We start from the raw sequence: 26,981 nt of genomic DNA on the forward strand, positions 1-26,981 counted from the left end.
CAACTAGTTAGACCTACAGATCTTGCTCAACGAATCAACCATCAACCAATCAACCAATGCACGCCCCTGTCATTAGGGCCAGGTGGAGGGGAAAAGAACCAGGGAACACTCATTACCTTCCGATCCATGCCGAGTACGTCATTGGACCAATGGGGGCGAGGCTCCCACCGGACCGGCCGATGGGCCTGCCATACCAAGTCCGATCATGTGTTTAGGCTATGTGGTTGAATTGGCAGAGGATCTACTTAATGTTAAGCAGCATTACTTCTCATATTTTTAAATCGTTACTCATTATAAGACTATCATATACCGCGATGCAACCCTATTTCCATCTTAATATAAAATGAAACAGCACAGATTAAAATAAGGACTATATTTTGTGATGTTGTTTTAAATTCACACTTTAATCTCATATTACTATTTATTATTTAAAATAGTTTATAAAGTCTATGAATATGCAAATTTTTAAGTAATCTTAATTATCTTGTTGATAATTTTATATTTTACTTTAGCTGCTTAAAGGTTCTCTTAACGACAGGATGTGGAACAATAATACATAATAAATAGATACATATTAATATATAATAAACACATTCAATGGAATTATTTTATTAATTTTATAATATTTAGAATGAATTCATTTTATACATTAGGTAATTGCTTGAATTCGTTAAATGTTTAGATTATTTATTATACTTATTTATTGATATATGATATACTTATCCATTGATATTCTATATATATATATATATATATATATTCCGATATTAGACTGCGAATGATATTATGTCCATATGTATATATATATTATATCTTTCTCTCCCGCTTGTCAGAATGAGACAGACGAAAGGACGTGACAAGCACACAGTCAGAAATGAAAACTATAGAGTCGCTCTTTTTTTAAAGACCCAGTGACCATTTGAACAGTGATAACCATTATTGTATTTTGTGTACAGAAAGTTATCGCCGGTGAATGTAAATGGCTTATAAGAACGAGAATAATTACAAACAATACAAAGTATTTAAACAAAAAATTTACGGTATCACAGACGTATCGTAACCTAGTGATGATTAATACTTATTTATACCGCAAATCTGTCAAAGGTTACCTTTTTCAGCTTTTCCGTACACGAGATATTGAAAGAGAATTAATTGGCACCCGTTGCTAGCAAGAGTACGATGTGAAGAATTATAGAAACCCAATAAGTCGAATGTCATTTTCTCAAATCATTATTTGCTCGAGGCAAATTTATATTTCGATTATATCGTATAAAAGATTTAAGCGTTTAAAAATTCAAGCTCAAAAAGTATTTAAACAAAAAACTTTTTAGGGATTAAAACGCGTGTAATTAAAACTGTTTTTACATTAGATTTTTGCGTAAAAGTTACAATTTTATTTTATTTAACCCGACGTTTCAAGACCTTTCCAGATCTTGTTTTCAGGGGACATCGGGTTAACTAAAATAAAAGTGTAACTTTTCCACAAAAATCGCGTTTTTCAATCAAAAAGTATTGTTTAGTTTCTTCCCCTTTCTTACAAAAATTTTTCAAAAACAATTAAATATGAATATGAAAAAAAGCGGTTTCTATCTATATATCTGAAAAATAGGAGCGAAAAATTATTATTCGAGTCAAACACCCAGATATAAGATAGTATAATAAATATGGGTATCCTTTTTGTCTTCCAAACACCATTCATACACAAATGCTTTTTCTTTTTCACAATCCTTTGTTGATATATACTATTTCTTCCATTAGATATGACTTATATAAAAATTATATATTATTAAAATAGATTTATGGCTCGTTATTACATTGAAGGACAACTTCAAAGCACTCGAACTTAATAAGTAGTTTTTATAGCAACCAAAACAGGCCAAGCAGGAAGTAATACAATTTATTTGTTTGAGAAAATTATAGTTACGATTAGGAACGCTTAAATTTGCTATGCAATTAAACAATAATCCCAATAATTGGATCAATGAAATTGATCTATATTTATAAAATCATCTAGCTACTTATAAATATTATTATTTTAAATTAATACATAGAATACTAGTTATATATTATATATAAGCCAATAATAGAACATGTTAAAAATTGTTTGAAATAAGTTAGAGAACTGAGCATTTATTTACCTTGAAAGCCTATAAATAAACTCAAATAAGCCATAGAATAGTAATTATTTTGTTTTTGACATACTTATTTATTACTGTTACAACTACTCGTAACACAGTCTTTGAATATAGCGTGAGCCAATTGAATCCTTCTATTCCGTATATTTGTAGTATGGTATAAAATGCAGACGCACCACCCAGATTTTAAATCGTAGTTCTAGGACACAAAAAAGTCCTGTTTTTGGAAAATAATGATTATTTTTATCTCTATATTGTGATAGTGAACATTTAAAATAAATATCATATTGTTCTGTATTTATTCGAGATGAAGAGCGCAGATAGTGTATTATCTATGGAGCATATCCAATTAGACCTATTACATAAAATTAACCGTTCCGGCCCGTTCGCTGGGCGAATTTTAAGTAAGTAACCATAAACTAAATAGGATAAATTTCCCATCGAATGGTAGTAGTTTTATATAGATGCGATCAGTGGTTTAGGCGTGAAAGAGCATCAAACAAAGACCAATTCCATTATATATATTATATAAGATAGATAACATATCTTGAAGTCGTCGAAATCGAAGTGATACAGTTAACGTATTTGCTCGTGTTAACAACGGTTCTGAATGTCCTGTATGTGCTCAGCCATTCTATTTTATTTCATCCAATGTATTTATCATTATCATTAGTCACACTAACTCGTAATGTTTATTACCGGATATGCCAGATATTTTAAATAAAAAAGTAAAGTTTAAAACTAAGAGTAAAGTAAAACAACATTTTTGTGAATAAATTATTTATTGTAATAAACATTTACACACGGTTAAATGAAATGCATTATATGCAGCCATTTTAATTGCAAGGAACGTTACATAAAATATAAAATCACAGTTTGGGAAAATATCTGTAGGTCGTCGTTTACCATCCTAACCGAGCGCCGTAGCCATGAGCTCCGTAGCCGTAACCGAGGGGAGAGACAACAGCGCGGGCAAGAGGGGTGGCATATGCGTTGTATGCAAGGGGAGCGGCGTATGCGTTGTATGCAAGAGGAGCGGAATGAGCGGCGTATGTGTTGTAGGCAAGGGGAGCAGCATGGGCTGCGTATGCAACAGGTGCAGAATGGGCACCGTATGCGTATGAAGATACAACGGGGGCGGCGACGGCATGAGCGACTAGGGCAGGGTCTTTGCGTACAACAGCGTTGAATCCACTGTGGTCATCAGCTGCGTAGTCGACTGTCCGCCGAGTTCCATCAGACTCGAGCAGGGAGTATTGTCCCCGTACATTGCCTCCAACCCGGGTTTCCTGCTGGCTTTTGACATCTCCAGTGTGTGGGTCTGCTACACCATATGAGAAGCTGGTGAAGTCACCGTGGACTGCACTGCCATGAACGGCGGCAACCAATAAGGTGAACACAACAAACTATAACAAAGAAATAATAAGCTATAAATTAATTATCATGAAACGCAACTTACTCTGTATTTCCCAACCACAATACTCTAAGGTCAGGAGTTAAAAATTAATTATAATTAAAATTATTACCTTTGAGGCCATTGTACGTGTTTATTGCTCGACTTCTGACTGCAACTGATTCATATGCTGAAATTAACTCTATTTATATTTGATATCAACGGCTAAGTTTGGGAATGAACAGGAAGCGCGAAGCAAAAGTAAATTTCCTCTTTGTGCGTACAAAAAACTTTACTTTTGACGTAGTGTCGTTTAAGTTGTAAGACCACTTCGGACACACTACATATGTTATTAATATCATAGATCATTACTGTCATTTTTTTGCTAGTTATATTTTATTTTGTTAGCTAATTTTTGTTTTTTATTTTTATGACTTTACCTTCAATAGTTCCTGCAAGTCCTCCTGTTAATATTTGCTGGGGTCTGTTGTAATTTTCTTTTCAAGTATTAAAATTAGGCAAATATTATACAGTCATAAAAGATGTCCCCTTATGCTAATGTGCTTCTACATGAAAAACGAACTAACTGCCATTAGGACTCAGTTATAGAAAATTATCTAAAATAAATTGCAAAATAAATTACCGCAATATAGTATTATCTAATAATATAATAGTCTGATTCAAAAAGGTAATCTACAGTTTATATATAAATGGTAGCACATAGGTGAGGACCTCAATGTTTAAAAACTAGTTTTGATTAGGATCCAACGATAAAAAACAATGCTTAGAATCCTTAATTATTACGTAGTCTTCAAAGTTCATGCGAAAACCGTCAAATCAAAAGCAAAACAGATACAGAAAGTTTCTCCTTCAAAGGACGTTGGAATGCGTTTTATTCCATCCTAATTCTATTAAAGTCACTGAACAGTAAACGAGATAAGAAATGTAACGGACATTTTAAGCCTACATTTCTTTAAAAACAAAAGATTATTCATTAATTATTATGACAATTTTGAGCAATTCTGGTTGGTAAATATTTAATGTTAAAGACAGTTCTGTCAGCATTGTTGTTAAGTTTATTAGACATTTCCAAGTAACCTATATGTAAGTTGGTGAATTTTGAAGTTAAAACCTAGGACATTTTTGCCCTTAATTGAATTATTAAAATATATTTTTCTAGTTCTAGTATACGCAATAATTCCCCACGGCACAATAATTACTATTTATTTATTTACGTCAAGTGATATAGTAAATGAATGGAATGTCCGTGTGAACGTAGGTCATTGTTTACGCTCTTTCACAAGTTCCTGCTTCAAATATGATTGCGTATTAATATGTGATAAGAATAATTCGTATAAAAGGTCGCGAATTTTTTGCTTTCGTTAGTTATTCACTGGTCTTCAAACAAATCAAAATGTTCTCAAAGGTAATTAATTTAAAATAATAATTAAATATTTTTTATTATAATTTGTTCTATCTAATATAAGTTTTAGTAATTAAATACAATAATTATTTTATTTGCAGGTCGCTGTCTTTGCCGCTCTCTTAGTTGCTGTTCAAAGCAGTGCTATCAGTCAAGACTACAACAGCTTCTCCTATGGCGTAGCAGACCCACACACTGGTGATGTTAAGAGCCAGCATGAAACTCGGGTGGGCAGCAATGTACAGGGACAGTACTCCTTACTCGAGTCTGATGGAACCCGGCGGACTGTTGACTACGCAGCTGATGCACACAACGGATTCAACGCTGTGGTGCGCAAAGACCCTGCCTTAGTCGCTGCCCCTGTTGCATCTGCATACGCATACGGTGCTCATGCTGCCCCAGTTGCATATGCAGCCCATTCCTCTCCTCTCGCCTACAACTCTTACGCCTCCCTCGCAGCACCCCTTGCCTACAACACATACGCTGCTCATTCCGCTCCCCTTGCCTACAACACATACGCCGCTCATTCCGCTCCCCTTGCATACAACGCATATGCAGCTCCTCTAGCCCGTGCTGTGGTATCTCCACTTGGACTCGGCTACGGTGCTCACGGTATCGCCGCACGTTTGGGACATTATTGATTAACAAGTTTTATTATCTGTTTTAAAATATAAAATTATTTAAAAATAATGCGACTTTGTTTTTTTTCGTTTTCGAACCACAATTCTATTCGAGATTTTAAAAATATTTCAGAAATATTTTATGATATAGTTTATAAAGCTTGTGTGTGATCGGTACGAAGTTTACAATCAAAGATTCATAAGTAATTAATTATTCACGAGTGGGAAGCTCCTTTGCACAGGATTCCGGCTAGAATATCGGTACCACAACGGCGCCTATTTATACCGTGAAGCAGTATTGTGAAAGCATTACTGTTTTTCGGTCCGAATGGCGCCGTAGCTAATGAAATAACTGGGAAAATGAGACTCGAAATCTTGTGTCTCAAGGTGACGAGCGCAGTTGTAGAGCCACTCAGAATTTTCGGGAATTTCAAGAATCCTGAGCGGCACTGCATTGTAATGGGCAGGGCGTATACATTACCATCAGCTAAACGTCCTGCTCGTCTCGACCCTTATTTTATTATTTTAAAAAGAAATAGTAAAATAATTATTTGTTCGATAAAAAGGTATAAAAGGCATTTATTTTCTCAAAATTGGTTTCTTTAGACTTCTTTTTGATTTCATCATCATTTCTAACGCTACCACGGCTTCGGGAACAGTGAAAGTGTGAAAGAAGTGGCGCAAGAAACTCTCCAGCATTTTTTTGCGCTCTTTTAATTCAATATTATAATTATTGCTATGAAATAATCATAATCTAGTTCCAGGCTGTCCGATCACTTATATATTCAGCTGTGGAGTAGTAGGGTAGGACAGAGCCATTTTTACTGAAACATTGAAATTTATTTATAGATAATGCCTGAACAGTGGCTCGGACCTTATTATAAAAGTATATACATTAACCCTTAAAGCTATTATGTATCTTATAAAGCCTACTAGAATTAGTTACAAGCAATCCCATATTTCTAGTGTTATATTAATGTAAATCACTATGTAGAGCAAAAAGGTGACGACTTATGCTAACGTATATTAAATTTTCATAAATGTACTGACAATCAACAATCAGAATATTTATTTCTTTAATTTTTTGTTTCAGTGACTGTCTATAACTATGCTAGTATATACAGCACGAACAGCTCTCTTTTTTTAAAGCAAACACTATGTCAATGCCAGCAGCACGACCCCACATCAAATTACCGTGCGTCATGATGCTGTGAAAATAACTAAAGTACATTAATCTAGCAACAGCAATCGAATACACTAATCTTTCTAACCGTGTATACGTACCGCAGAGCTAAGTCAATCTGCTAGTTGGGCAATATATGGACCGCACTGAAGCTTTTTATGTACCCAACAAGACCATAGTGTCCATAAATTCCAAAATCTGGTCATTTATAACTATGTTGGTTTATACCTTTGCTGTGTTTGGTGTAATGAACCTTAAACACTTTGTTTTTTACTGTTTAAGTGCCTAATGCATCCTGTGACTCTTCCGAGGCTTCTAAGATGTGCTGTAAGATGTGAAACCAAATTGATTATTCATCACCATTTCTGACAATTGAGTGATATATAGAATTTTCACCGGACGCATATGAAAAAACAATTAAATATCTTGTTTCTATACAACTTTCTTATTTATAGAAAAATCAGTTTAAACTGAACCATGCAAATCAAACGCTTAATTAACTTATATCAATTATAATATATCTATCCTCTATCTGAGAGGTTTTATGGTGGGCGTAAAAGGCATTTATTTTCTCAAAATTGATTCCTTTACAATTATTTTTGTCATTTCTAATAACTAGATACTACTACCGCTTCGGAAACAAATGGCGCTCTGAGAGAGAAAAAGCGGCGCAAGAAACTCTCTCAGCATTCAAAGTTTTTTGACACAAACATAAATTAAAACAAAATATAAATTCTATTCTCTAGTACTAAGTAAATTTAAAATACTTAGCTTCTCTGTTCAGTCAGAATCAATTGTAAGTTTACGTAAATAAATATATTTTTATTCATTTTTAAGCAATAAATTTAATGCAGTGGGGCCCCCATATTGAAGGATTGGCGAATAGGCTTAGTTCTGCAGCATATGCGGTTAAGAAAATTAGACGGTTAACTGACATAGATACGGCGAGATTTAGTTTAATTATTTTCTATTACTATGTCCTATGGTATATTGTTATGGGGCAGTGCGGCCGATATTCACACCATCTTTGTGCTGCAGAAGAGGGCGATTTATAACCTATATCCTAGAGAATCATCAAGAGAAATAAATATTTTGACTGTTGCTTCTCAATACATTTTTGATAATGTTCTGTATGTTCATAATCACATTGAGGAATTCTCTAGAAACTGTGACATTCATAATGTTAACACGAGGAACAAACATAATCTTGTTATGCCTACTACTCGGTTGGGTCGAGTTAGTAAGTCTTTTGTTGGGCGATGTATATGCTTCTACAATATGATCACAGAAAATGTACAAAACAAATGTGTTACGAAATTTAAAAGAATTGTTAAAAACGTTTGTGTGGGAAAGCTTATTATAGCATAATCGATATTCTTAATGACACCACGGACTGGGAATGAAGCGAACACCCTCAGGCTCTTTAATTATAAATGTTTATTGTACGATATCCCATTGTAATCCATATTTTATATAAAAAAAAGCCCGCTGAGTTTCTTGCGCCCATTCTTCTCAGGTCTGAGGCAGTCTCTTTTGAATGGGTGGTAGTTTTTGACGTTCAATAAGTGATTTTAAATCCTATTTTGAATAAAAATATTTGAATTTGAATTTCTCATGTTCTTTTACTTATTTTGATATTTGACAGACTTCCCAACGTCGGCTAGAATGTCTTTCGTTTCCAACAGTAAAAAGTCCGAACAATTCAGGTCCTTGATTATATTTAACTTTGATAATAATATAAAAGTCATAATTTTGATCGGACTTGCGTTGCTTTTAGTCTTCTCTTAACATCGACGTACTATAAGCCATAGATTGAGAATGGAGCGACCTCCTCAGCCCTCATGCTATTAAATAATAAGTTTAATTGTACAATATTACTTTGTAACACATTTTTTTTGATGAAACAAAAAGCCCGCTGAGTTTGTTGCGCCCATTCATCTTTAGCCTGAGGCATTCATTTTGGAATGGGTGGTAGTTTTATTTTTGACTTTCAATAAGTGATGCCACATCCTATTTTGAAAAAAAAATATTTGAATTTGAATTTGAGACTCCCAATCGCCTATTTAAAAGTCTTCAAAAATGTCCGAACGGCGTTGTATATATAACTACACAGGGATGGATACTTGCGTATTTACATATACATTAACACTTACATACATACAAATTAACATTTTATTACGTGACAGTAATGTTCAAAGTCTATCGTAAAAAACTCCGCCTGATAAACGCATAGGCAGAGTTTTGCTTCAAACAATTTCTGAGGGTGATTGTGAAACTAGTTGTTTATTGAAAGTGAATGTTATTTGTAATAAAATTTTAAAATCCAATTTCTTCATAAGTTTCACTCAGGAAAAAATAAATAATATTAACAGATGGACACAGCACTTTAATTCAGTTCCCGCTAAATAGTGAACATAGACATATTTCCAATAGTCTACAGGAATTTAAACGTAACCTTCGGAAACATTACAATAAATAAAAAATACTCGGTATTTATAGAAATAAATAAATAAATATCTTTTTTCCTTTTATATGGAATATTAAACTTATGTAACTTAAAGTCTATAATCAACTTTAAATTGTTATTAAATTTTATTTTAAATTATATTGGTAATTAGTTAATAGTTAGTAATAATAAGTATGTAATAATTAATAATAGTCACAGCAGCCACTGTGAATGTTGTGTACATCTATTATTGGTACTCGCATCAGTAATGTAATTTCATAGATAGTGTTATATGTAATTGTTATATGTGTTATATTGTGTGTACTGTTGATGTATCTTTTAGAATAAATAAATTGAAAAATGTCAAAATATCAGATTTCATTTGGTTTTATCCCGTTGTTCTAAAATCAAGTTTTCACGTGATCTCGACGTTTTAAGGTCCTAGGAAGCTTCCCTGACAATTCCCGCGATGGTGTCTGTATGTATGTATGTGTTTGTGTGTGTGTGTATGTATGCGTGTGTGTATGTAAACCTATTATCACTTTTGAACGGCTCTACCGACTTCATCGCGGTTAGTGCCATTCGAAAGGGCTTTTTTTAATGGAATAGGAGGACAAACGAGCGTACTGGTCACCTGGTGTTAAGTGATCACCGCCGCCCACATTCTCTTGCAACACCAGAGGAATCACAAGAGCGTTGCCGGCCTTAGCGGCCGAGCTTGACTAAATTAGATTAGATTTTAACCGCCAACTGCTTGAAAATCGGTTCATTCATTTAAAATTTATTGCCGTTTGAAAATTTTTATCAGACTTTTAAGCTCGAAGAGCTCCAAAATATAGAACAGCTAACTCTTTAAGATCGAAGAACTCAAAATAATACATAATATTATATTTTTAAGCTCGAATAGCTCAAAATCGTCATAAGTACAGTTTGAAGCATTTAGGTATGGAATTAGCGGGACGTTACAGGGATGGCCTTTAGGGTAAACTGTTTTCCTAATCTTAATATATTATACATTTCTTTTGTGCGTCTGTTGTACCCGGTACACTCGAACCCGTGATAGATGCGGTGGAAGACACATAATGAGGCACTGTCTCTATACTGAACGCCAGATATCGAGCCTTTCACAAAGTACTGGATCGCTGACAATTCGAAGTTAGAAGGTTAAAAGGTTTTCAATAAAAAATTATAATAAAGTATCTGTACACAATATACACATTTATTTCACATCACAGCAGGCATTCACAACATCGTCAAATTTTAAATACTTTGATAAATTAGGTCCTAGTCATTGCTTAGTAATGTAATCCGTGACCGTGTGCGCCGTAGGCTCCATACGCTCCGTAGGCGAGAGGGGCAGCCAGAGCGGCTCCATGGCCGTATCCGTGACCGAGGGGAGCGGCATGCGCGAGGGGAGCAGCATGTGCAAGAGGTGCGGCATATGCGAGGGGAGCGGCGTATGCAAGGGGAGCAGCGTGAGCAACTCCTCCGTGAGCGACTGAGGTAGAGTGAGCTGAGTATGAAACAGCTGGGGCGGCGTGGGCGTATGCCAATGGAGCAGCATGTGCAACTGGAGCGGCAACTACTGGGGCAGCATGGGCAACAACTGGGGCGGCGTGGGCAACAACTGGGGCAGCATGAACGTATGCTGGGTCCTTGCGTACGATGGCGTTGAATCCTGAGTGGGCGTCAGCAGCGTAGTCCACGGTACGGCGGGTTCCGTCAGACTCCAGCAGCGAGTATTGGCCGACAACGTTGTCGCCGACACGGGTCTCGTGCTGGCTCTTGACGTCACCGGTGTGGGGGTCAGACACACCGTATGAGAAACTGGTATAGTCCTGACCATGACCGTGGATAGCGCTGCCCTGGGCGGCGGCTACTAGGAGAGCGACGACTACAAACTGAAAACAAAATGCGATTATGAATAATTCAAATAAAAACTTATTGATTGGAGATTCACTGATTATCCATCATAGCCTTGTATTTAGTATTATATTATGACTTCTGAACAACAATTTGAAATCATTGTTCTTAAAGGCACAACCAGTCGCTGCTACCAGCAAAATGTATAGCTCGCTAGGGAGTTACTCAACTGGTGTCGCAACCAATTTGGTGGCGCGACCAGCTCGGACGCTTCATAACTCGTACACACTGTATTAGTGTCTAGTTTCGTAGCTTACGGACACCATAGTGGTGCGACTGGTTGCGTAACCGTGGTGTCTTGGTGAAACATAGCCCTAATGTATTTACAAAAACATTTAAACTAAGTGACACTTCACTATAATTAGTTAACTATCGATGGTTGTGACTTTGTTCAACACTTATGTTAGCACATTGGTCTTAATTAATCCAATTCCTCCACGAACATATCTCACAAGAAATCATTATTATAACAAATATAATTCAATCGATCTATCACTGTGTTTACCTTAGCTGCCATTTCGAAGTGTTTGATATTGCTGCACAGTGAACTGTGAATGCTAAGTCCTGGCCCGACATCGCTTTTATATGGGTCCTGAACAATCATTTGGTGGTAATAATAGGAAACAAATGACATGACTCGCGCTCTAGGTCAAGTAAAGTGAATGTTTTTTAGAGTTCAATTTCGTCAGACACAATTAAAGCTATGCGGAACTGGTCTGAGTACCGGACAGCGGTTAGTGCACGGACAATTTCATAGAAACCATTTTAGTAAGACAGTCACTGTGAGTGATTTATATTTAATTACACACGCGCTCATAGATGGAGCTCTTATGGTCCTTATCATATACATGGTTCATGGTAACCTAGTCCAAGTGTGTTATTTTTATCTAATATTATATAAAATTCTCTTGTCCCGGTGTTTGTTACCAAACTCCTCCGAAACGGCTAAACGGGAATTTATTTGAAACTTTGTGTATGTATCGGTTAGGTCTGAGAATCGGCCAATATCTATTTTTCATACCCCTAAATGATTAGGGTCACCCAACCTTAAATATTTTATGTTATTGTGATTCTGTTTTAAAAAGATATGCAACTCAAAATTTTCACCCGCCTACGATCAACACTTTTTTTTGTATCGTGATTTTAATATTATTCTACTCGATAATGTACGATATTTTTGGTTCATGATTCTCTTTCAATCAACTTTTTTTTATACCCCAAAAAATTTAATTATTGATTTTTTTTTTTACTTTATATGGCAATTTGGCGTTTGCTGGGTCAGCTAGTAATTCTGTTAAAGTATTTCTAATCTAATTTTAATATTTCTTGTATGCGTGTGTTTGTCACTGAACTCCTCCTAAACGGCTGCTGGCGTTCCAGTGAATTTGAGAATGGTTTAGACTTTAGAGCCTCAATTCAGTCCATATATAATTCTCCTGCCAATGTGAACTTCCCCTCACGGCTGAACCAATTTTTCAAATTTAAGACGTGTGTACAGGACGTCTTTCGGGTCAACTAGTATTCAAATTGTTTTATACTTAGTGTTTATACATACTCATCAATATTATAACTCAAATCTAGACAGTTATTTAAACAAATGTATTCAATTCGGTCAAAAAAAGCCTAAATGGCGCCAGTGAGAAGAAGTGGCAGCACTAAACTCAGTACCACTCTTTTAAATCAACAACTAAAACTTCATCATTTTACGTATTCTTTAGTTACAATCTATGTGAAGCGATGCAACAAAAATACTCAAATGTCATGACTTACACGAGTAAAAACAAAACAAAAAAAAAAAAACTGTAAATTTATTTTTAAAAGAACTACAAGGAATAATTAGTTATAAAAGGTGCATCAACCCACCACACTGTACATAAATAAAGGTATTATGTGAGAATTATATTATGTTATTATTTAGAGTATATTTGAAAGTTTTTTTTCTTATATTAAAGTTGATAGTTTGTATATAAATTGTTAAAAGCTGTATAGTAGTTTGTCAAAGATTCATAATCCATGCAAAACCAGAAGATACATGCTCAAAATAGATATTTATAAAAAAAAAACACCCGCGTATTTGTGCGTAGTAAATTACGCTCTTTTCATATAGTTGTGATATGAAGTCGAACACACTTCCAAGCAGGTGAAGCATAATTAATTAAACAATGCACTGAAATGTGAAAAATACGTCCGAACATGCCACAGATTTCTGCCATAAATCAAAGAGTATGTAAATACTACGTAATAAGAGGCACCAAACCACCCAAGTTATTTTTTTTATGGAATGGGAGGACAAACGAGCGCACGGGTCACCTGTTAAGTGATCACCGCCGCCCACAATCTCTTGCAACACCAGAGGAATCACAGAGCGTTGCCGGCCTTTAAGGAAGCCTTTTTTTGAAGGTACCCATGTCGTATCGTCCCGGAAACACCGCACAAGGAAGTTCATTCCACAGCTTTGTAGTACGTGGAAGAAAGTTCCTTAAAAACCACACTGTTGAGGACCGCCACACATCCAGATGGTGGGGATGATATGCTAACTAGTGGCGTGTCGTGCGAAGGTGGAATTCGGAAGTAAAAATTAAAATTTAGTTTAGTATGAAACGTGCAGTCATTTGACATGAGTTTGAAATAGTAATTACAATTGGGCGACGCAGTATGATCCGGCTAAGTTTGAATGCGAATAGTTGCTCGAAACTTAGTGGATTTCAGCTATCTCCATTTTTTACAAGATAATAGCCGCCATGTCTATATCTAGACGAATGGGTCAGAGAGCAGAGCAAAGTGAGCGATGTAACCAAACGTGTTGCGAAACTTAAATGGGAGTAGGTTGGCCATGTCGCCCGCAAGCATGGCTCGTGGTGCAAGGCAGTGAAAGAATGGACACCATGGGGTGAGAAACGCCCGAGAGGTCACAGATTCGTTGGAACGACGATATTAAAAGACTGGCGGGAACAAAGTGGTTGGAAACTCCTCAAGACCGGAAAAAATGGCATGAGCTGAAGGAGGCCTACACCTTAGGGGTTGATAACGGCTAAAGAAGAAGAAGAAGAAGCCGTCATCTATCAATCTATTAATGACTGCACGTCAATACAATCGAGTGAATCGCTTTTTTCTTAGAGTGTTTCGTTAGGTTGCCATAAATAGCCGACAAGTGCTGTCAATATATTGTAGCCGCTAAAAGTTTATAATCCACAGTAATCTTGTTATATTTTATAACAACATTTACACTGAACAATTATGTACCATCGACAAAATAATTGGTTCATGACTTTCCCTAAAATTCTTTTAACATAATAAAAACAGTTAGGTTTATATTTGGACGAAAAAGATTGATTGACAATTGGTGCACTGTTATTGTCTAATAAAATATTAATAAAAAAAACAAACGACTTCAAAAACACTATTCCAAAACAGTAGATATAATATGCAATAAAAAGCATGAAAACAATTGCGTATTTTATACCATTTAATTAATTAATCTAATTCTAGTAGTAAATTATTGTTGTTTTTCTCCATCATCAAATCTGGGTTCAATTGCAATGGAACCACACGGGAAGCACGAGCTTTTAAATAAAAAAAGAATTATCAAAATCGGTTCACCCAGATCGGTTCACATACCGACGAATTGAGAACCTCCTCCTTTTTTGAAGTCGGTTCAAAATGTTATTACGTTAGTTAGTTACGAAACGTATGTTCAAGCGAATTTCGACCTTCTTGTTTATTAAGACTGTAAGAAAATGATATTAAGGTGGGTTACGGTTCAATTATGTCGATATTACATGCACAGATTTTGATTTACCGAGAAGTTATCATGGCAGTTTAAGCGCCATTTTTTTCCGTAACATAGAATAATTCCAAATCAATCAATTTTGCGAATAAAAATGCCTTTTATTATGTGCATTTAAGTATCCAATGTTTATATCTTAGATAATTTATATGATTAGATTCAACAAAATGACATTCATATCGCGGGTGTAAGACGTAGCATGTCACGCACACTAAAGTATTAAACCTGGCCTGTTCTCATGCGTTACCTAATGCTCTATCTAGAGGTACGAGTATAAAAAATCTAAGGAATATATTATATGTTAAGGATTTCTAAATAAAATATCATTAGTGTCAGACTATGGAAATTATTTATTTACAATATTATATACAAATAGTGTGCTGTGATTACGGAGATGCCAATACGTAATCAGTGTATTTTGTTATTTTTTTTATTTTGTTAACGTTTGATCTAGATGAGTTGGGTAGAGAGACGGTTGTAAATAAGTGGGGAACCGTGGGCGTAGTATGGGTATGGGGCTAATCCAATGGGGGTCGCAATACGGGCAGCAATAGGAGCAGCAAGTACAGTTGGGTCTTTCCTGACCAGAGCGTTGAATCCTTCAGCTCCAGCGGAGTAGTCCACGGTCCGGCGAGTTCCATCCGACTCCAAAAGAGAATACTGTCCGAGTACATTGTCTCCTGCCCGGCTCTCGTGTTGGCTCTTGAAGTCGCCGGTGTAAGGATCAGCTACTCCATAGGAGAAGCTTGAGAAGTCAGCGGACGCAACCGCGACAAGAGCAAAAAGAAAGACGAACTGAAACAAAGAATAATAAAACTGTATATTTACCAGTTCGGCTCCTTTGCACAGGATGCCAGCTAGATTATGGGTACCACAACGGCGCCTATTTCTGCCGTGAAGCAGTAATGTCTTCGGACACGTCTCTCGGTGCGAGAGTGAGTCCATGGAGCGCCTTGTCGTGCAGGGCAAAGTGGAGGGCACCAGAGGGCGAGGAAGGTCGCTCGAGGGCAATGGACCGCCCAAATTAAGGCTGCTGTGGGCATTTGTGGGGCCAGCAGAGAAAAGTGGCGAATGCTCGTGGGGCGAATCACATTTGCCCCGATGTCACTTCGTGATGCATTAGTGTCTTTTGGTCTGAAGGGCGCCTTAGCTAGTGAAATTACTGGGCAAATGAGACTTGACATCTTATGTCTCAAGGTGACGAGCGCAATTGTAGTTCCGCTCAGAATTTTTGGGTTTTTCAAGAATCCTGAATGACATTGCATTGTTAAGGGCCGGGCGTATCAATTACCATCAGCTGAACATCCTGCTCGTCTCGTCCCTTACTGTCGTAAAAAAATAAGATTTTATTTTAGGCAATCCAAAAAGATTAAAATAATTTCTAACCTAAAGTCTTAATTAAATTACATTTAAATCTTATTGCAATTCTACAGGATTGCACAGCTTGAATAAGATTTTAAAAATCAGATGCGCGAAGTATTTATCATCCGAAATCTTATTATCAAGTTTATTAAAAAATAACGAAAATCTCGAAACATCTATGTAATTTCATTATGTATATTATGAGTGACACATTCTTATGATTGGATTATAAAGGTGGAATCACACATGCCGCCGGGCTTGGCCGGTGGGTTTTCCGGCGGTATGGAGCCTATTTTTATATCATTGCCACTGTAGACCACAAAAGATGCAGTATCAATACAATAAATAACAAAAATTTAATTTATTTATAATTGAAATTAGCATCAATTTCTTTATTATGTGGTAATACACGGATGAAGATGAAGAACGTATTGTAATAGAAAGACAAATAAATACCTTCGCAACCATGTTGGATGAGGAAAAGCTGTGGCTGTGACTACGTCAGTGATATTTGTGAATATGATGCTCTTCATCGATGCATTTGCCTTTATATATCCCAATGATCCAGTTCTTCTTTTTTAAGAATTACAGGAAGTATTATAAAAGTCAAGTCCGCTAGTACGTTGCACTCCATCAATAAGTTTCCAGTCCATTTACAAGTACCTTTCTACCTTCCAAAATGACCTTGTACGGTGTTTATGTCTCCAGCAAAGTTAAATACCAAAGCTTGTGTTTATAAATGCAATCAAAATGTCACTGGCTTTAATCTACTGTAATTATTGTTGCAATGGTCACTATCGATAACGATGGCACGTTTTGAGATTCGATTGTGACAAATTTACGAGCATTTTTAAATTTTTTAACAGTTCTGTTACTATTTTAATTATTTTGTTATAAATGGATCTTAAAAGCTCAAATTATGATGAAGTAAAAAAAGATTACGAAGAAAATGGCTAATTAAGTAATTTATAAAATGCAGAACGTCGCCTAAATAATGTAATATAAAAGTCCCTCTACTGTTTTGTCATAAATGTTTATTGCCCTGCTTTACATTAAGCTCTAATGTTAAACAGTGTCGACATTGTTGGTGAAATATAATGCTTATCTATGTAATGCCAGCATTACAATGTTACTCAATCAAACCCTTGGGAGCAAATTTAACTATGAATATTGTAATAAGGCCTAGTTCATAATTTGCTGATAAGCTACCAATAGACAATACTTCAAATCGTGTTTCATTAATAGTCTGTGATAATTGTATTCAATTCCAACATCGTGGTACATATAAATAAGGTGGAGGTGATATAATAATTTTAAAATTAATCTTTGTATTTACTTGTCGGTGAGGTTAATGCAACGACCTATCCCTTGCTCTGCACGCTTCTTTTCCAATCCCTTTGATCTCGAGAATCGGAACGAGTGAACCATAGATAAGAGAACCTTTAGGTTTTGTTATTCTATATTCAGGTATATAAAGTAGTGGATATATATTTTTAGTATGTGCAATACATCTACTTAAGTTTATACAGTCAAAACCGAGACATCTTTTAACGGCGTCAATTATGTTACGTCAAAGAATTTTAGGTACATGGAGTGTTTTTTTTTCAAATTTTTCATGCAATAACATAACATGAAAATATAATAAAAAAATATGACATAACAAATTATTTAGATTTACAAAAGCGACATCTCAAGTCAATTTCCTAATATGCAAATATTGGATCAAACCACAACCTGAGAATTGAACAAAGCATACCAGATTTTATGATGATACGTCACTGGAACGGTTGGATCAGTTGGTTAGAGCACTGGCACGGAACGCCAGAGGTCGTGGGTTCAAGTCCCGCATCGTTCATAAAATTTTGTTTTTCAAAAATTATTTGTGTAATAACATTTTCGTGTTGTCCATTTTATACAAATATAATGTATCTTAATGTTGTTGGAGTGATTTTAGCGTCAATTCGGTGAATTTAAAAATAACAAAAGTTTCCAAAGCAATGACGTATTCACGTTTAAAAATAGTTTAAAAAAAAGGAGTAAACTACAATTAAGCTGCAATAGTCACTTGTCGAGGTTTCAATTCGTTGCCAAATAAAGAATTCTAAAATCAGGGAAGACAAGTATGGTCGATATATATAGTTGACAACTGTAAAGCATAATGAGAAAAGCCACTCGATTAACGTAGCTCTCGCTAAAGGTATAGTCCACTACATCGTATGTCGTCTGAATAAACTATACTACAAAAAGATAGACACCCAATGACACCCAAGTTGTAGAACTTGCTTAGCAAATAAATAAAAATATCTATGAGATGATGATATAATTGAATAGATAGCAAGAATATTAACGTCATAAGGGTTTCATTGATTAAATATATTTTATGGTATTTATTTATAACGTAAGTTAACTTATTTAATACATTTTTTTTTATGAAAATAAGGGACGAGACGGGCAGGATGTCCAGCTGATGGTAATTGATACGCGCTGCCCATTACAATGCAGTGCCGCTCAGGATTCTTGAAAAAGCCCAAAAAAACTGAGCGGCACTACAACTGCGCTCGTCACCTTGAGACATAAGATGTTAAGTCCCATTGCCCAGTAATTTCACTAGCTACGGCGGAAATAGGCGCCGGTAGAAATTCTTCACGATAGAAATAAATCTCTTATTCTTTTACGTCATTAATGTGAATCTCATGTAAAGTATAATATTGAAATACATACTTTTGTATCTCTGTTTAATTTAAAGAAATATCATTAATGTACCAATAAATTATTAAAATGAGTCTTCTAAGCTTTATAAAATCATGTTTTCCTCGAAATAATCCACCGCTATTCAAGAGCTATTCAACAATAAACGGAGACCAATTATTACAAGGATTGCAGCAGAAATAGACGAAAATGCTAACTTATTTCTATAAGCATTGTACTACAGCTTTCGAAATTTGTATTTGTTGGATGCTGTTACTAATTATGACAGTAATCACGACCATCATGTTCACGAAGCATCCTTACATATACAATGAATTCAAGCTCTAAAGATTGATGCATCCAATATAGGATAATTCTTTATAACTCTTAATGAAATATTTTATAATAATTAAACGCGATTAATTTGGATGCGGCACCATAATGGCTATATTACAGCCATTGTAAAATACTCTATTTAACTGAAATGAATGGCCGTTGAGTTACATGTATGTTCTTCTCACGAGCTCTACTTTGTCAGAACATATGGTAGGTTCAATAATTTAAAAGAAATATTTATTGTAACGACTGAAATCAAGTTTCGTTTAAGTCTAATTTAATAAAGGTACTTTGAAATAAAAAACAGAATTTTAAATCACAGATGCAACATATATTATAATAAACAATATAAAAAATAAAGGTCCGTTTTATAGTTTAGTTCAGTCTCGACATAATTAGAACCATAAATTGTTCTGGTAGGAAGGATGAAGTACAGATGAGAAGGAGATGGAAGAAGGAGAAGATGGAGAAGACGTTGAGCTGGGACTGCTTTGCCAACCATCATTTGAAGTGGAGCTTGGGACTGTAGTAGGACGAGTGCTTTCTTCTTGTTCTTGCTGTTGCGTGTTTTGAAGCTTCTTATTATTAACTGTAGCAATAAAACCTGTGAGATCATTAGCCTGGTAGTCAACTGTACGTCTGACTCCATCAGGCTGGACTAAGGAATATTGCCCAAGTACGATGTCTCCTCTCCTGCTTTCTTGTTGGCTTTTGATATCACCTGTTCGTGCGTCGTTCACTTCGTAAGAGAAGCTATAAGATGGATCACGATACTGTTCAAGAAAGATAGGGATAGGCGCTGGATGGATGAACATGCTTGTGACAGCAACGATCAGAGCTGAGAAGATGATTACCTGGAAATAATACATACAAATGATTTAAATGATTACAAATTCAATTCACAAAGTAATTTACTAAATCTGAAAGCGAAATTAACAGGCAAACATCTCTCGTATTACAACAAAGATATGGATTTCTAGTTAGCTAAATAGAATTCTATATTCATAGTATTCTCGAAAGTAGATTAGTAGGTATTTGTTATATATAAGTACATTAATAAATCACTTTACTTTAGTTTTTACGATGAGTACTTCTTATAATACTATTAATTTTAATGTGTAAACTTGCTTGGTTAAGGTCTACTCAATCTTTCTTTGTCCGTATTTGAAGGTACATAATTCAATCAAGGGTTTTTTGATATTCAATCCACTAATTAAGCTGTACATTTGTTTTAACGTCAAATAAGTCATGAATTTACTATATCATTATCTCGAATAGACCAGAAAAGTTGGAATCCAAATAAAGAGGCTTATTACGAAATATAAATCGATTATAGTGTATTTGGGTGAAGTTCAAAGACCGATCAAGGCTAAAAATCAAGCAACGATGACGAATTTATCGCTTCATTACAATGAAGCTATTTCTGTAACTTTTTTCACTAAACATGAATCAATGAACAAAAGAAAGACTTCTTACAAGTACTTTGTTTACTGTATCCTGTTTATATTTAGTTTTTAAAGGCAAACTGAAAATTATAAGATTCCTTTATAATGACTCTATCAAGTGAATTGTAAAGTATAATTGTTTTGTGATTACTAATAGTTGGTAAATTAAGTAAGGTAAGTTTTGTAAATTTTTTATGATTGCTAAAGATACATTTCTCAGTAACAATATTAAATCTCTCCTATAACTCACATTTCAACAAATAATCTTAGCATTATTAAAATATGTTTGCTTTCATATTTATAACGATAAGAACCGAGTTTTGCACCAACATCTCCAAAATTTTGACATAAAACAACGCCAACTAACACTTAGTACAGAGTCGCATACTTAAGCTCTTCGGACACGTCTCCCGGCGCGAGAGTGAGTTCATTGAGCGACTTGTCGTGCAGGGCAAAGTGGAGGGCACCGGAGGGCGAGGAAGGTCGCTCAAGGGCAATGGACCGCCCAAATTAAGGCTGCTGTGGGCATTTGTGAGGCCAGCAGAGAAAAGTGGTGAATGCTCTTGGGGCGAATCACATTTGCCCCGATGTTACTTCGTGATGACCACGACCAGTATGCCAAGTTTTACCTTTTCACAAGATGGGCCTAGTGGGTTCACTGATCATCCGTGATAATTTACGGAATAAGGTAAAAACTAAGGTTATTTAGAGAGGTAAAATAAAAGTAGATGGACTGCTCAAATTTATGAATCTAATTTGTTTGGGAGTTTTGTAAACGGTTGATCTAGGCGTATATTCCACAGTAAAATTGGTGATGAAGATAAAAGGAACAAGGGTTACGAGAATCAAGGAAAGTAAAGCTCAAATGAAAAAGTTGAAGAAGTCAAGGAAGTACATTAGGATGGAGGACCATAATGTACCTCTCCTGATATAAAAGATTTTGTATTTTACCACAACTTAAAGTCAGATCTTAATTCTTTTCGGCGTAATGTAAGTACACAGTTTGAATGATTTAGAATGCGATTTTCAAAGGTGCCAAAAATGCCCGAAAGAAAAATAACTGAAAAATATTGTTTTTATATTAATTTGCTAAAACGTATGTTATGGTCTTTTTATGTCCGTTTTGTAACTTGATCTCGATTTGCACCTTTAATTGGGGTGTCAGCAAAAAATATATATCTGTGTTATTTATTAAGGAATAGTATTAGTACTCACCATGTTGGAGCAATAAATAAATAAAAAATAGAAAGTGAAATTATAGATGAGATGACATACCTTGTGGACCATTTTGATGCTTGTAGGTGGTACTGTTGAGATAGTTCAGAAGACGAATGTGATTAATACATAATTGTCACCACATTTTATACTTAAATCAGTGAAAACTGATACCCAGTTTCACAATACCAATGTGATATGTGATATTGTCTATTAGAATGTCTAGTTTAGGTCTAGATCTAGTTTTGTTACGTGAGGCATATCAGATCATTTTCAACAATGCAAATTGATTCTTAAATATTATTTAACTAGGACTATTGATTACTTAAATATTTTTATAGAAAATCTACTATAAGCTTATTCTAATTTTAGAATTACAATTTTAAAACTTGCATTAAGCAATTAATCTTGGAATGTCTTCAAATTCAAATATTTTTATTCAAAATAGGATGTGACATCACTTATTGAAAGTCAAAAACTACCACCCATTCCAAAATGAATACCTCAGACCTGAGAAGAACGGGCGCAACAAACTCAGCGGGCTTTTTTTTCATCGAAAAAATGTTTACAAAGTATTGTTCAATTAAACTTATTATTTAATAGCCTGAGGGCGGTCAGTCCATTCCCAATCTATGGTATCATTAAGAAAGTGATTTATGTTATAGTTATCCTTACCACACAAACGTTTTTTAACAATTCTATTGAATAACGTGATACTTTTGTTTTGAACATTTTCTGGGATCTTGTTGTAAAAGCATATCATCATATTCAGATTTTATTGCCAAAGAAATACATTTTTTCAGCGAAGCGTCTGGTAATAAATTAGTGGTTCCCTTGAAAGTGGCAAAAAGTCTTTAAAAAATATAAAATGATGCCCCTTTAGGGCCTACAATAATATTAATATTGATAATTGGATGGAAGGTTGACTTCCATTCGCATACTTCAAAATAATTGAAAATTTATTGATTGCCCACTTGTGTATGATTGGTGTTCCGTTGGATTTCGTTAATAATTAATATTGTTAATCGAGTAAAAATTTCATTACAATGTGATGCATACGACCATCTGAAAAATACAATATTCTCAAAGTGGCTAGAACCTGGAACCCCTTTCCTTTCTTTACATGCAGAATAAATATTTTAAAGGGCGAACACAGTTTAACGTATTCAAGGTCATATATATAGTTTTCGCTTTGTTGAACGTTTTAAACTTTTTTTTTTAATTATGTGGATTCGTAATAGAGGCTGTTAAGCGAACTCAAACATGATGATATGGGTGTGTAAGAAATGAAATGCTACTGTAAAAGTTAATCTCCATTGAAAAAATAATATTAAAGGCAAAGTCCTTTACCAGTTCTCCTTTGCACAGGATGCCGATTATGCTAGATTATGGGTGCCAACGGCGCCTATTTCTGCCGTGAAGCCGTAATGTGTAAGCATTAGTGTGTTTCGGTCTGAAGGGTGCCGTAGCTAGTGAAATTACTGGGCAAATGAGACTTAACAGATGTTAAGATTATGTCTCAAGCTGACGAACAAAGTTGTAATGCCGCTCAGAATTTTTGAGTCTTTCAAGAATCCTAGACGACCGGCTCGTCTCGTCGCTTAATATCATAAAAAAACTAAACAGAACTTTTGTATGATTAACGATGTAAGCTCGAGATAACTAATAAAGCAAGTTAAAAGTAATACGAAAAACACGTATGTTATATTGTTAAGCTAAAAACTAACGGACAACATGAAAGCAATAATAGTTAAAGCAATATGTTACTAACTACAAGCATAATTATTTGAAAAAGCCATCAATTTTATGAGAGCAATCTGTATTCTAAAAATATTACCCCATCGCCCAGTTTTAAATGGCCGTGGCATTGAACTTGCACCAAAATTACCAAGTTGTGTTAATAATATTGTAATTTGGCAAAATACGCGGTAACACAGTGTGATAGGTGTTAAAATGCTGTACAGTTTGTGTATTCATTTTATTTAAGCATGATGGCGTATGTTGTAAGAGCTTAGCGATTACGTTTGCATGCAATTAAAATATAATACCATAATAATAGAGGTCTCATCTTTTATTTTATTATATAATAATTACTTTCAATACTTTTTATATTTTTTAGTGCACAAATTATATTGTATTATTGTGTGAATAAAAATTATTTAAATCATTTTTATCAGATTTGGTTGGCTATTGGTATTAATAATGAAAGTTATAGATTAATTTTAAAAAATAGCGCTGGTCAGCTGATTTTTATTTTATTTGCAAGAAAATACAAATAAAATGTATTTATTCATCGATATAAGTAACTATGGGTTAAATCAGATGTTTTAACATGACATATGAAGCATACTTCAACTATGTTTCCTTTGTAACTTCTATGCAGCCAGCTACACTTTTAGTATATCGGGCTTACAAATAAATTTGGCATAAAGTTATACCTGAGTATATACCAAGAATAAGCAAAATGTTTAGAAATATAAATTTTGCTTATGATTAGTTTATTCGGACGTATAACGTTTCCCGAATGAATTTTCAAGGCTGCTTGACTTTCGGAAAAAATCAGAATTATCATTGTATTGAGTTGAGTGTTGTCAGCGATATAGTCAACATTTTGCATAATCTTGGTTTGTTCTTAGGTTTTACTTTATACCAACTTTATTTGTAAGGCCGTTTATGTCTAAAAGTTAGTCTTTTTACTCTGTTATTGATAATTTAATTAAATAAAATCGTATGCCATTTCTATAACCTAAATTACGATACTTAGTCAACCAATCATTGGATTTTTCAACTTATGACTTGTACCCTACACCAATCACGACATAATGATCAGTATAAGACAATAATATGATCTCTTTCATCTCAAATTATGCAATATTGAGCGATTCCGTTTTATTAAATCGAGGCAATACATTTTTAATAATATAGTATCACTTGGTTATAATAATAATATACACCCATTTTGACTAGATTATACCTACTACTCTACTTGAGACCTGGCCAAGTTAAGGCTGGGTTTTTTTTTTAAAAAGTTTACTGTTCATAATTTTGAGTTTTCATGGAAAATACAATCAACGCGCGTCTAAGCCCGCATTGTTACATGTTGGGTTGGTTTTAACTTTGACATCTTCTATTGTATATTTACTAGCTGACCCAGCAAACGTTATATTGCCGATATTAAAATCGCGATACAAAAGTAACTGTTGATCGTAGATGGGTGAAAATTCGAAGTTGTATGTATTTTTTAATGCTGACTCATAATCAAACAAATTTAAAAAAAAAAGTCAAAAAAATTAAAAAAAAAATCGTGTGGACCACCCCTAACATTAAGGGGGATGAAAAATAGATGTTGTCCGATTCTCAGACCTACCCAATATGCACTTAAAATTTCATGAGAATTGGTCAAACGGTTTCGGAGGAGTTCAAAGTTTAACACGATGACACGAGAATTTTATATATTAGAATATACTTTAAATTTCATTAAATATATTTTATTCAAAGTAGGATATCAAATCCCTTATTGAACATCAAAATCTACCACCCACTCTAAAACTTATGCCAGACCTGAGTAGAACGTGCCCAAGATATCTCAGCAGGCTTCGTCATTTTTTTTTTTAAATTTCTTAATAATCAAATTTATGTTATTAAGTTGTTTTAATAAACACACGTTTATAAACAATTCTTTTGAATATCGTAATACATACTTTGTTTTAAAGATTTTCTGGGATCATGTTGTAAAAGCATATACATCGCCCCATACAAGACTTTCTCGACTTATCTGCGTAGGAGGCATAACGACTTTATATGTTCCTCTAGCAAAGTTTATGATTATCACAGTTTCTATAAAATTGCTAATTTGCTTTGTACATACATTATTTTATCAAGAATATATTAAGAGCCATCACTAATTATATAGTATATATATAAGAGATTTCCACCTATATGTTGATTCATCACGATATCTCTGGAACCATAAGGCGTAGAAACTTGAAATTTGGTAGAAATATTCCATTCACCGAGAAGAGGTCAGGATTGTACGAAATTCCAGTTTTTTTTTATTATTAACAGAACAATGTTTGTCGGTTCAGCTCTCGGTCAGCTAGTAGTATATGTGACAATTATAATCTACATTTGATGTCCAAGAATAAACTTATATTTATTTGGATAAGGGTTAATACAAAATATCTGTATAAATACGTTCATAGCGATGAATGAATTTTGAATGAAGGAATTGTTTTTAATAATGTTTTAATAAAAAAAAATGTTTATTGCGAGTTAACCGTGACAAGGATATAATTATACCATTATTATAATTATTATTATTAAACTAATTGCCCTGTGCTTCCCCGAGTCATAAAATAGTAGGGAAGTGTCGTAAGAGGCGACTTAGAGCGAGACTTCTTTGCACAGTATGCCGGCTAGATTATGGGTACCACAACGGCACCTTATTCTGCCGTGAAGCAGTAATGTGTAAGCATTATTGTGTTTCAGTGTAATTATTGGTCAAAGTGAGACTTAACATCTTATGTTTCAAGGTGACGAGCGCAATTGTACTGCCACTTAGAATTTTTGTGTTTTTCAAGAATCCTGAATGGCAATGCATTGTAATGAGAAGGGCGTGTCAATTACCATCACCTGAACGTCCTCCTCGTCTCGTCCCTTAATGTCTTTAAATCATTCCTAAGATTTCCTTCATACATCCGGCACTATGACAGACAAGACATACAATAACAAGGGAAGATGTCCTAAGAGACTTCTTACATAAATAATCTTTTAAGTTGACGAAGCCATCAGTGCTTAGCTGCCCCACATCACTTGCATTCAGCAACTGCCATTGTTAAGCGCGCTGCCGTAAATAATTCCAGAATTCTTTCTTTGGGACAATAGCTGTACTCTACTTTAAACAAAGGTGCATGTGAATAGGCTTAGTGCTGTGTCTCCGTTGAAGTTTAAATTTTTAAATGCATTTTAAAACAAGCGGTTGGCACTAATTGTGTAATCTTATCTTGCTATTACTGACTTTAAACG

General features: G+C 34.6%; 4 protein-coding genes across 4 annotated transcripts; 1 reads left to right on the forward strand and 3 right to left on the reverse strand.

Moving 5' to 3' along the window:
- Positions 1–3,037: 3,037 nt before the first annotated feature.
- Positions 3,038–3,673, reverse strand: LOC126969157 (larval/pupal rigid cuticle protein 66-like). The gene is made up of 2 exons (XM_050814480.1): positions 3,662–3,673; positions 3,038–3,541 (listed from the first exon to the last, which is right to left on the reverse strand). The coding sequence occupies exons 1-2, from the start codon at positions 3,671–3,673 to the stop codon at positions 3,038–3,040; spliced, it is 516 nt and encodes a 171-aa protein (XP_050670437.1).
- A 1,251-nt stretch (positions 3,674–4,924) lies between these two features.
- Positions 4,925–5,641, forward strand: LOC126969277 (larval/pupal rigid cuticle protein 66-like). The gene is made up of 2 exons (XM_050814661.1): positions 4,925–4,954; positions 5,053–5,641. Exons 1-2 carry the CDS (start codon positions 4,943–4,945, stop codon positions 5,590–5,592), a joined length of 552 nt encoding a protein of 183 aa, XP_050670618.1. The 5' UTR covers positions 4,925–4,942; the 3' UTR covers positions 5,593–5,641.
- A 4,751-nt stretch (positions 5,642–10,392) lies between these two features.
- Positions 10,393–11,696, reverse strand: LOC126969274 (cuticle protein 8-like). Its single transcript, XM_050814657.1, has 2 exons — positions 11,629–11,696; positions 10,393–11,101 (listed from the first exon to the last, which is right to left on the reverse strand). Exons 1-2 carry the CDS (start codon positions 11,638–11,640, stop codon positions 10,496–10,498), a joined length of 618 nt encoding a protein of 205 aa, XP_050670614.1. The 5' UTR covers positions 11,641–11,696; the 3' UTR covers positions 10,393–10,495.
- A 3,664-nt stretch (positions 11,697–15,360) lies between these two features.
- Positions 15,361–22,028, reverse strand: LOC126969158 (cuticle protein 18.6-like). Its single transcript, XM_050814481.1, has 3 exons — positions 22,017–22,028; positions 19,731–20,150; positions 15,361–15,705 (listed from the first exon to the last, which is right to left on the reverse strand). The coding sequence occupies exons 1-3, from the start codon at positions 22,026–22,028 to the stop codon at positions 15,361–15,363; spliced, it is 777 nt and encodes a 258-aa protein (XP_050670438.1).
- Between the last annotated feature and the right edge of the window lie 4,953 nt (positions 22,029–26,981).

This window comes from Leptidea sinapis, chromosome 17, assembly GCF_905404315.1.
Source record: "Leptidea sinapis chromosome 17, ilLepSina1.1, whole genome shotgun sequence".
Classification (NCBI taxonomy): domain Eukaryota; kingdom Metazoa; phylum Arthropoda; class Insecta; order Lepidoptera; family Pieridae; genus Leptidea; species Leptidea sinapis.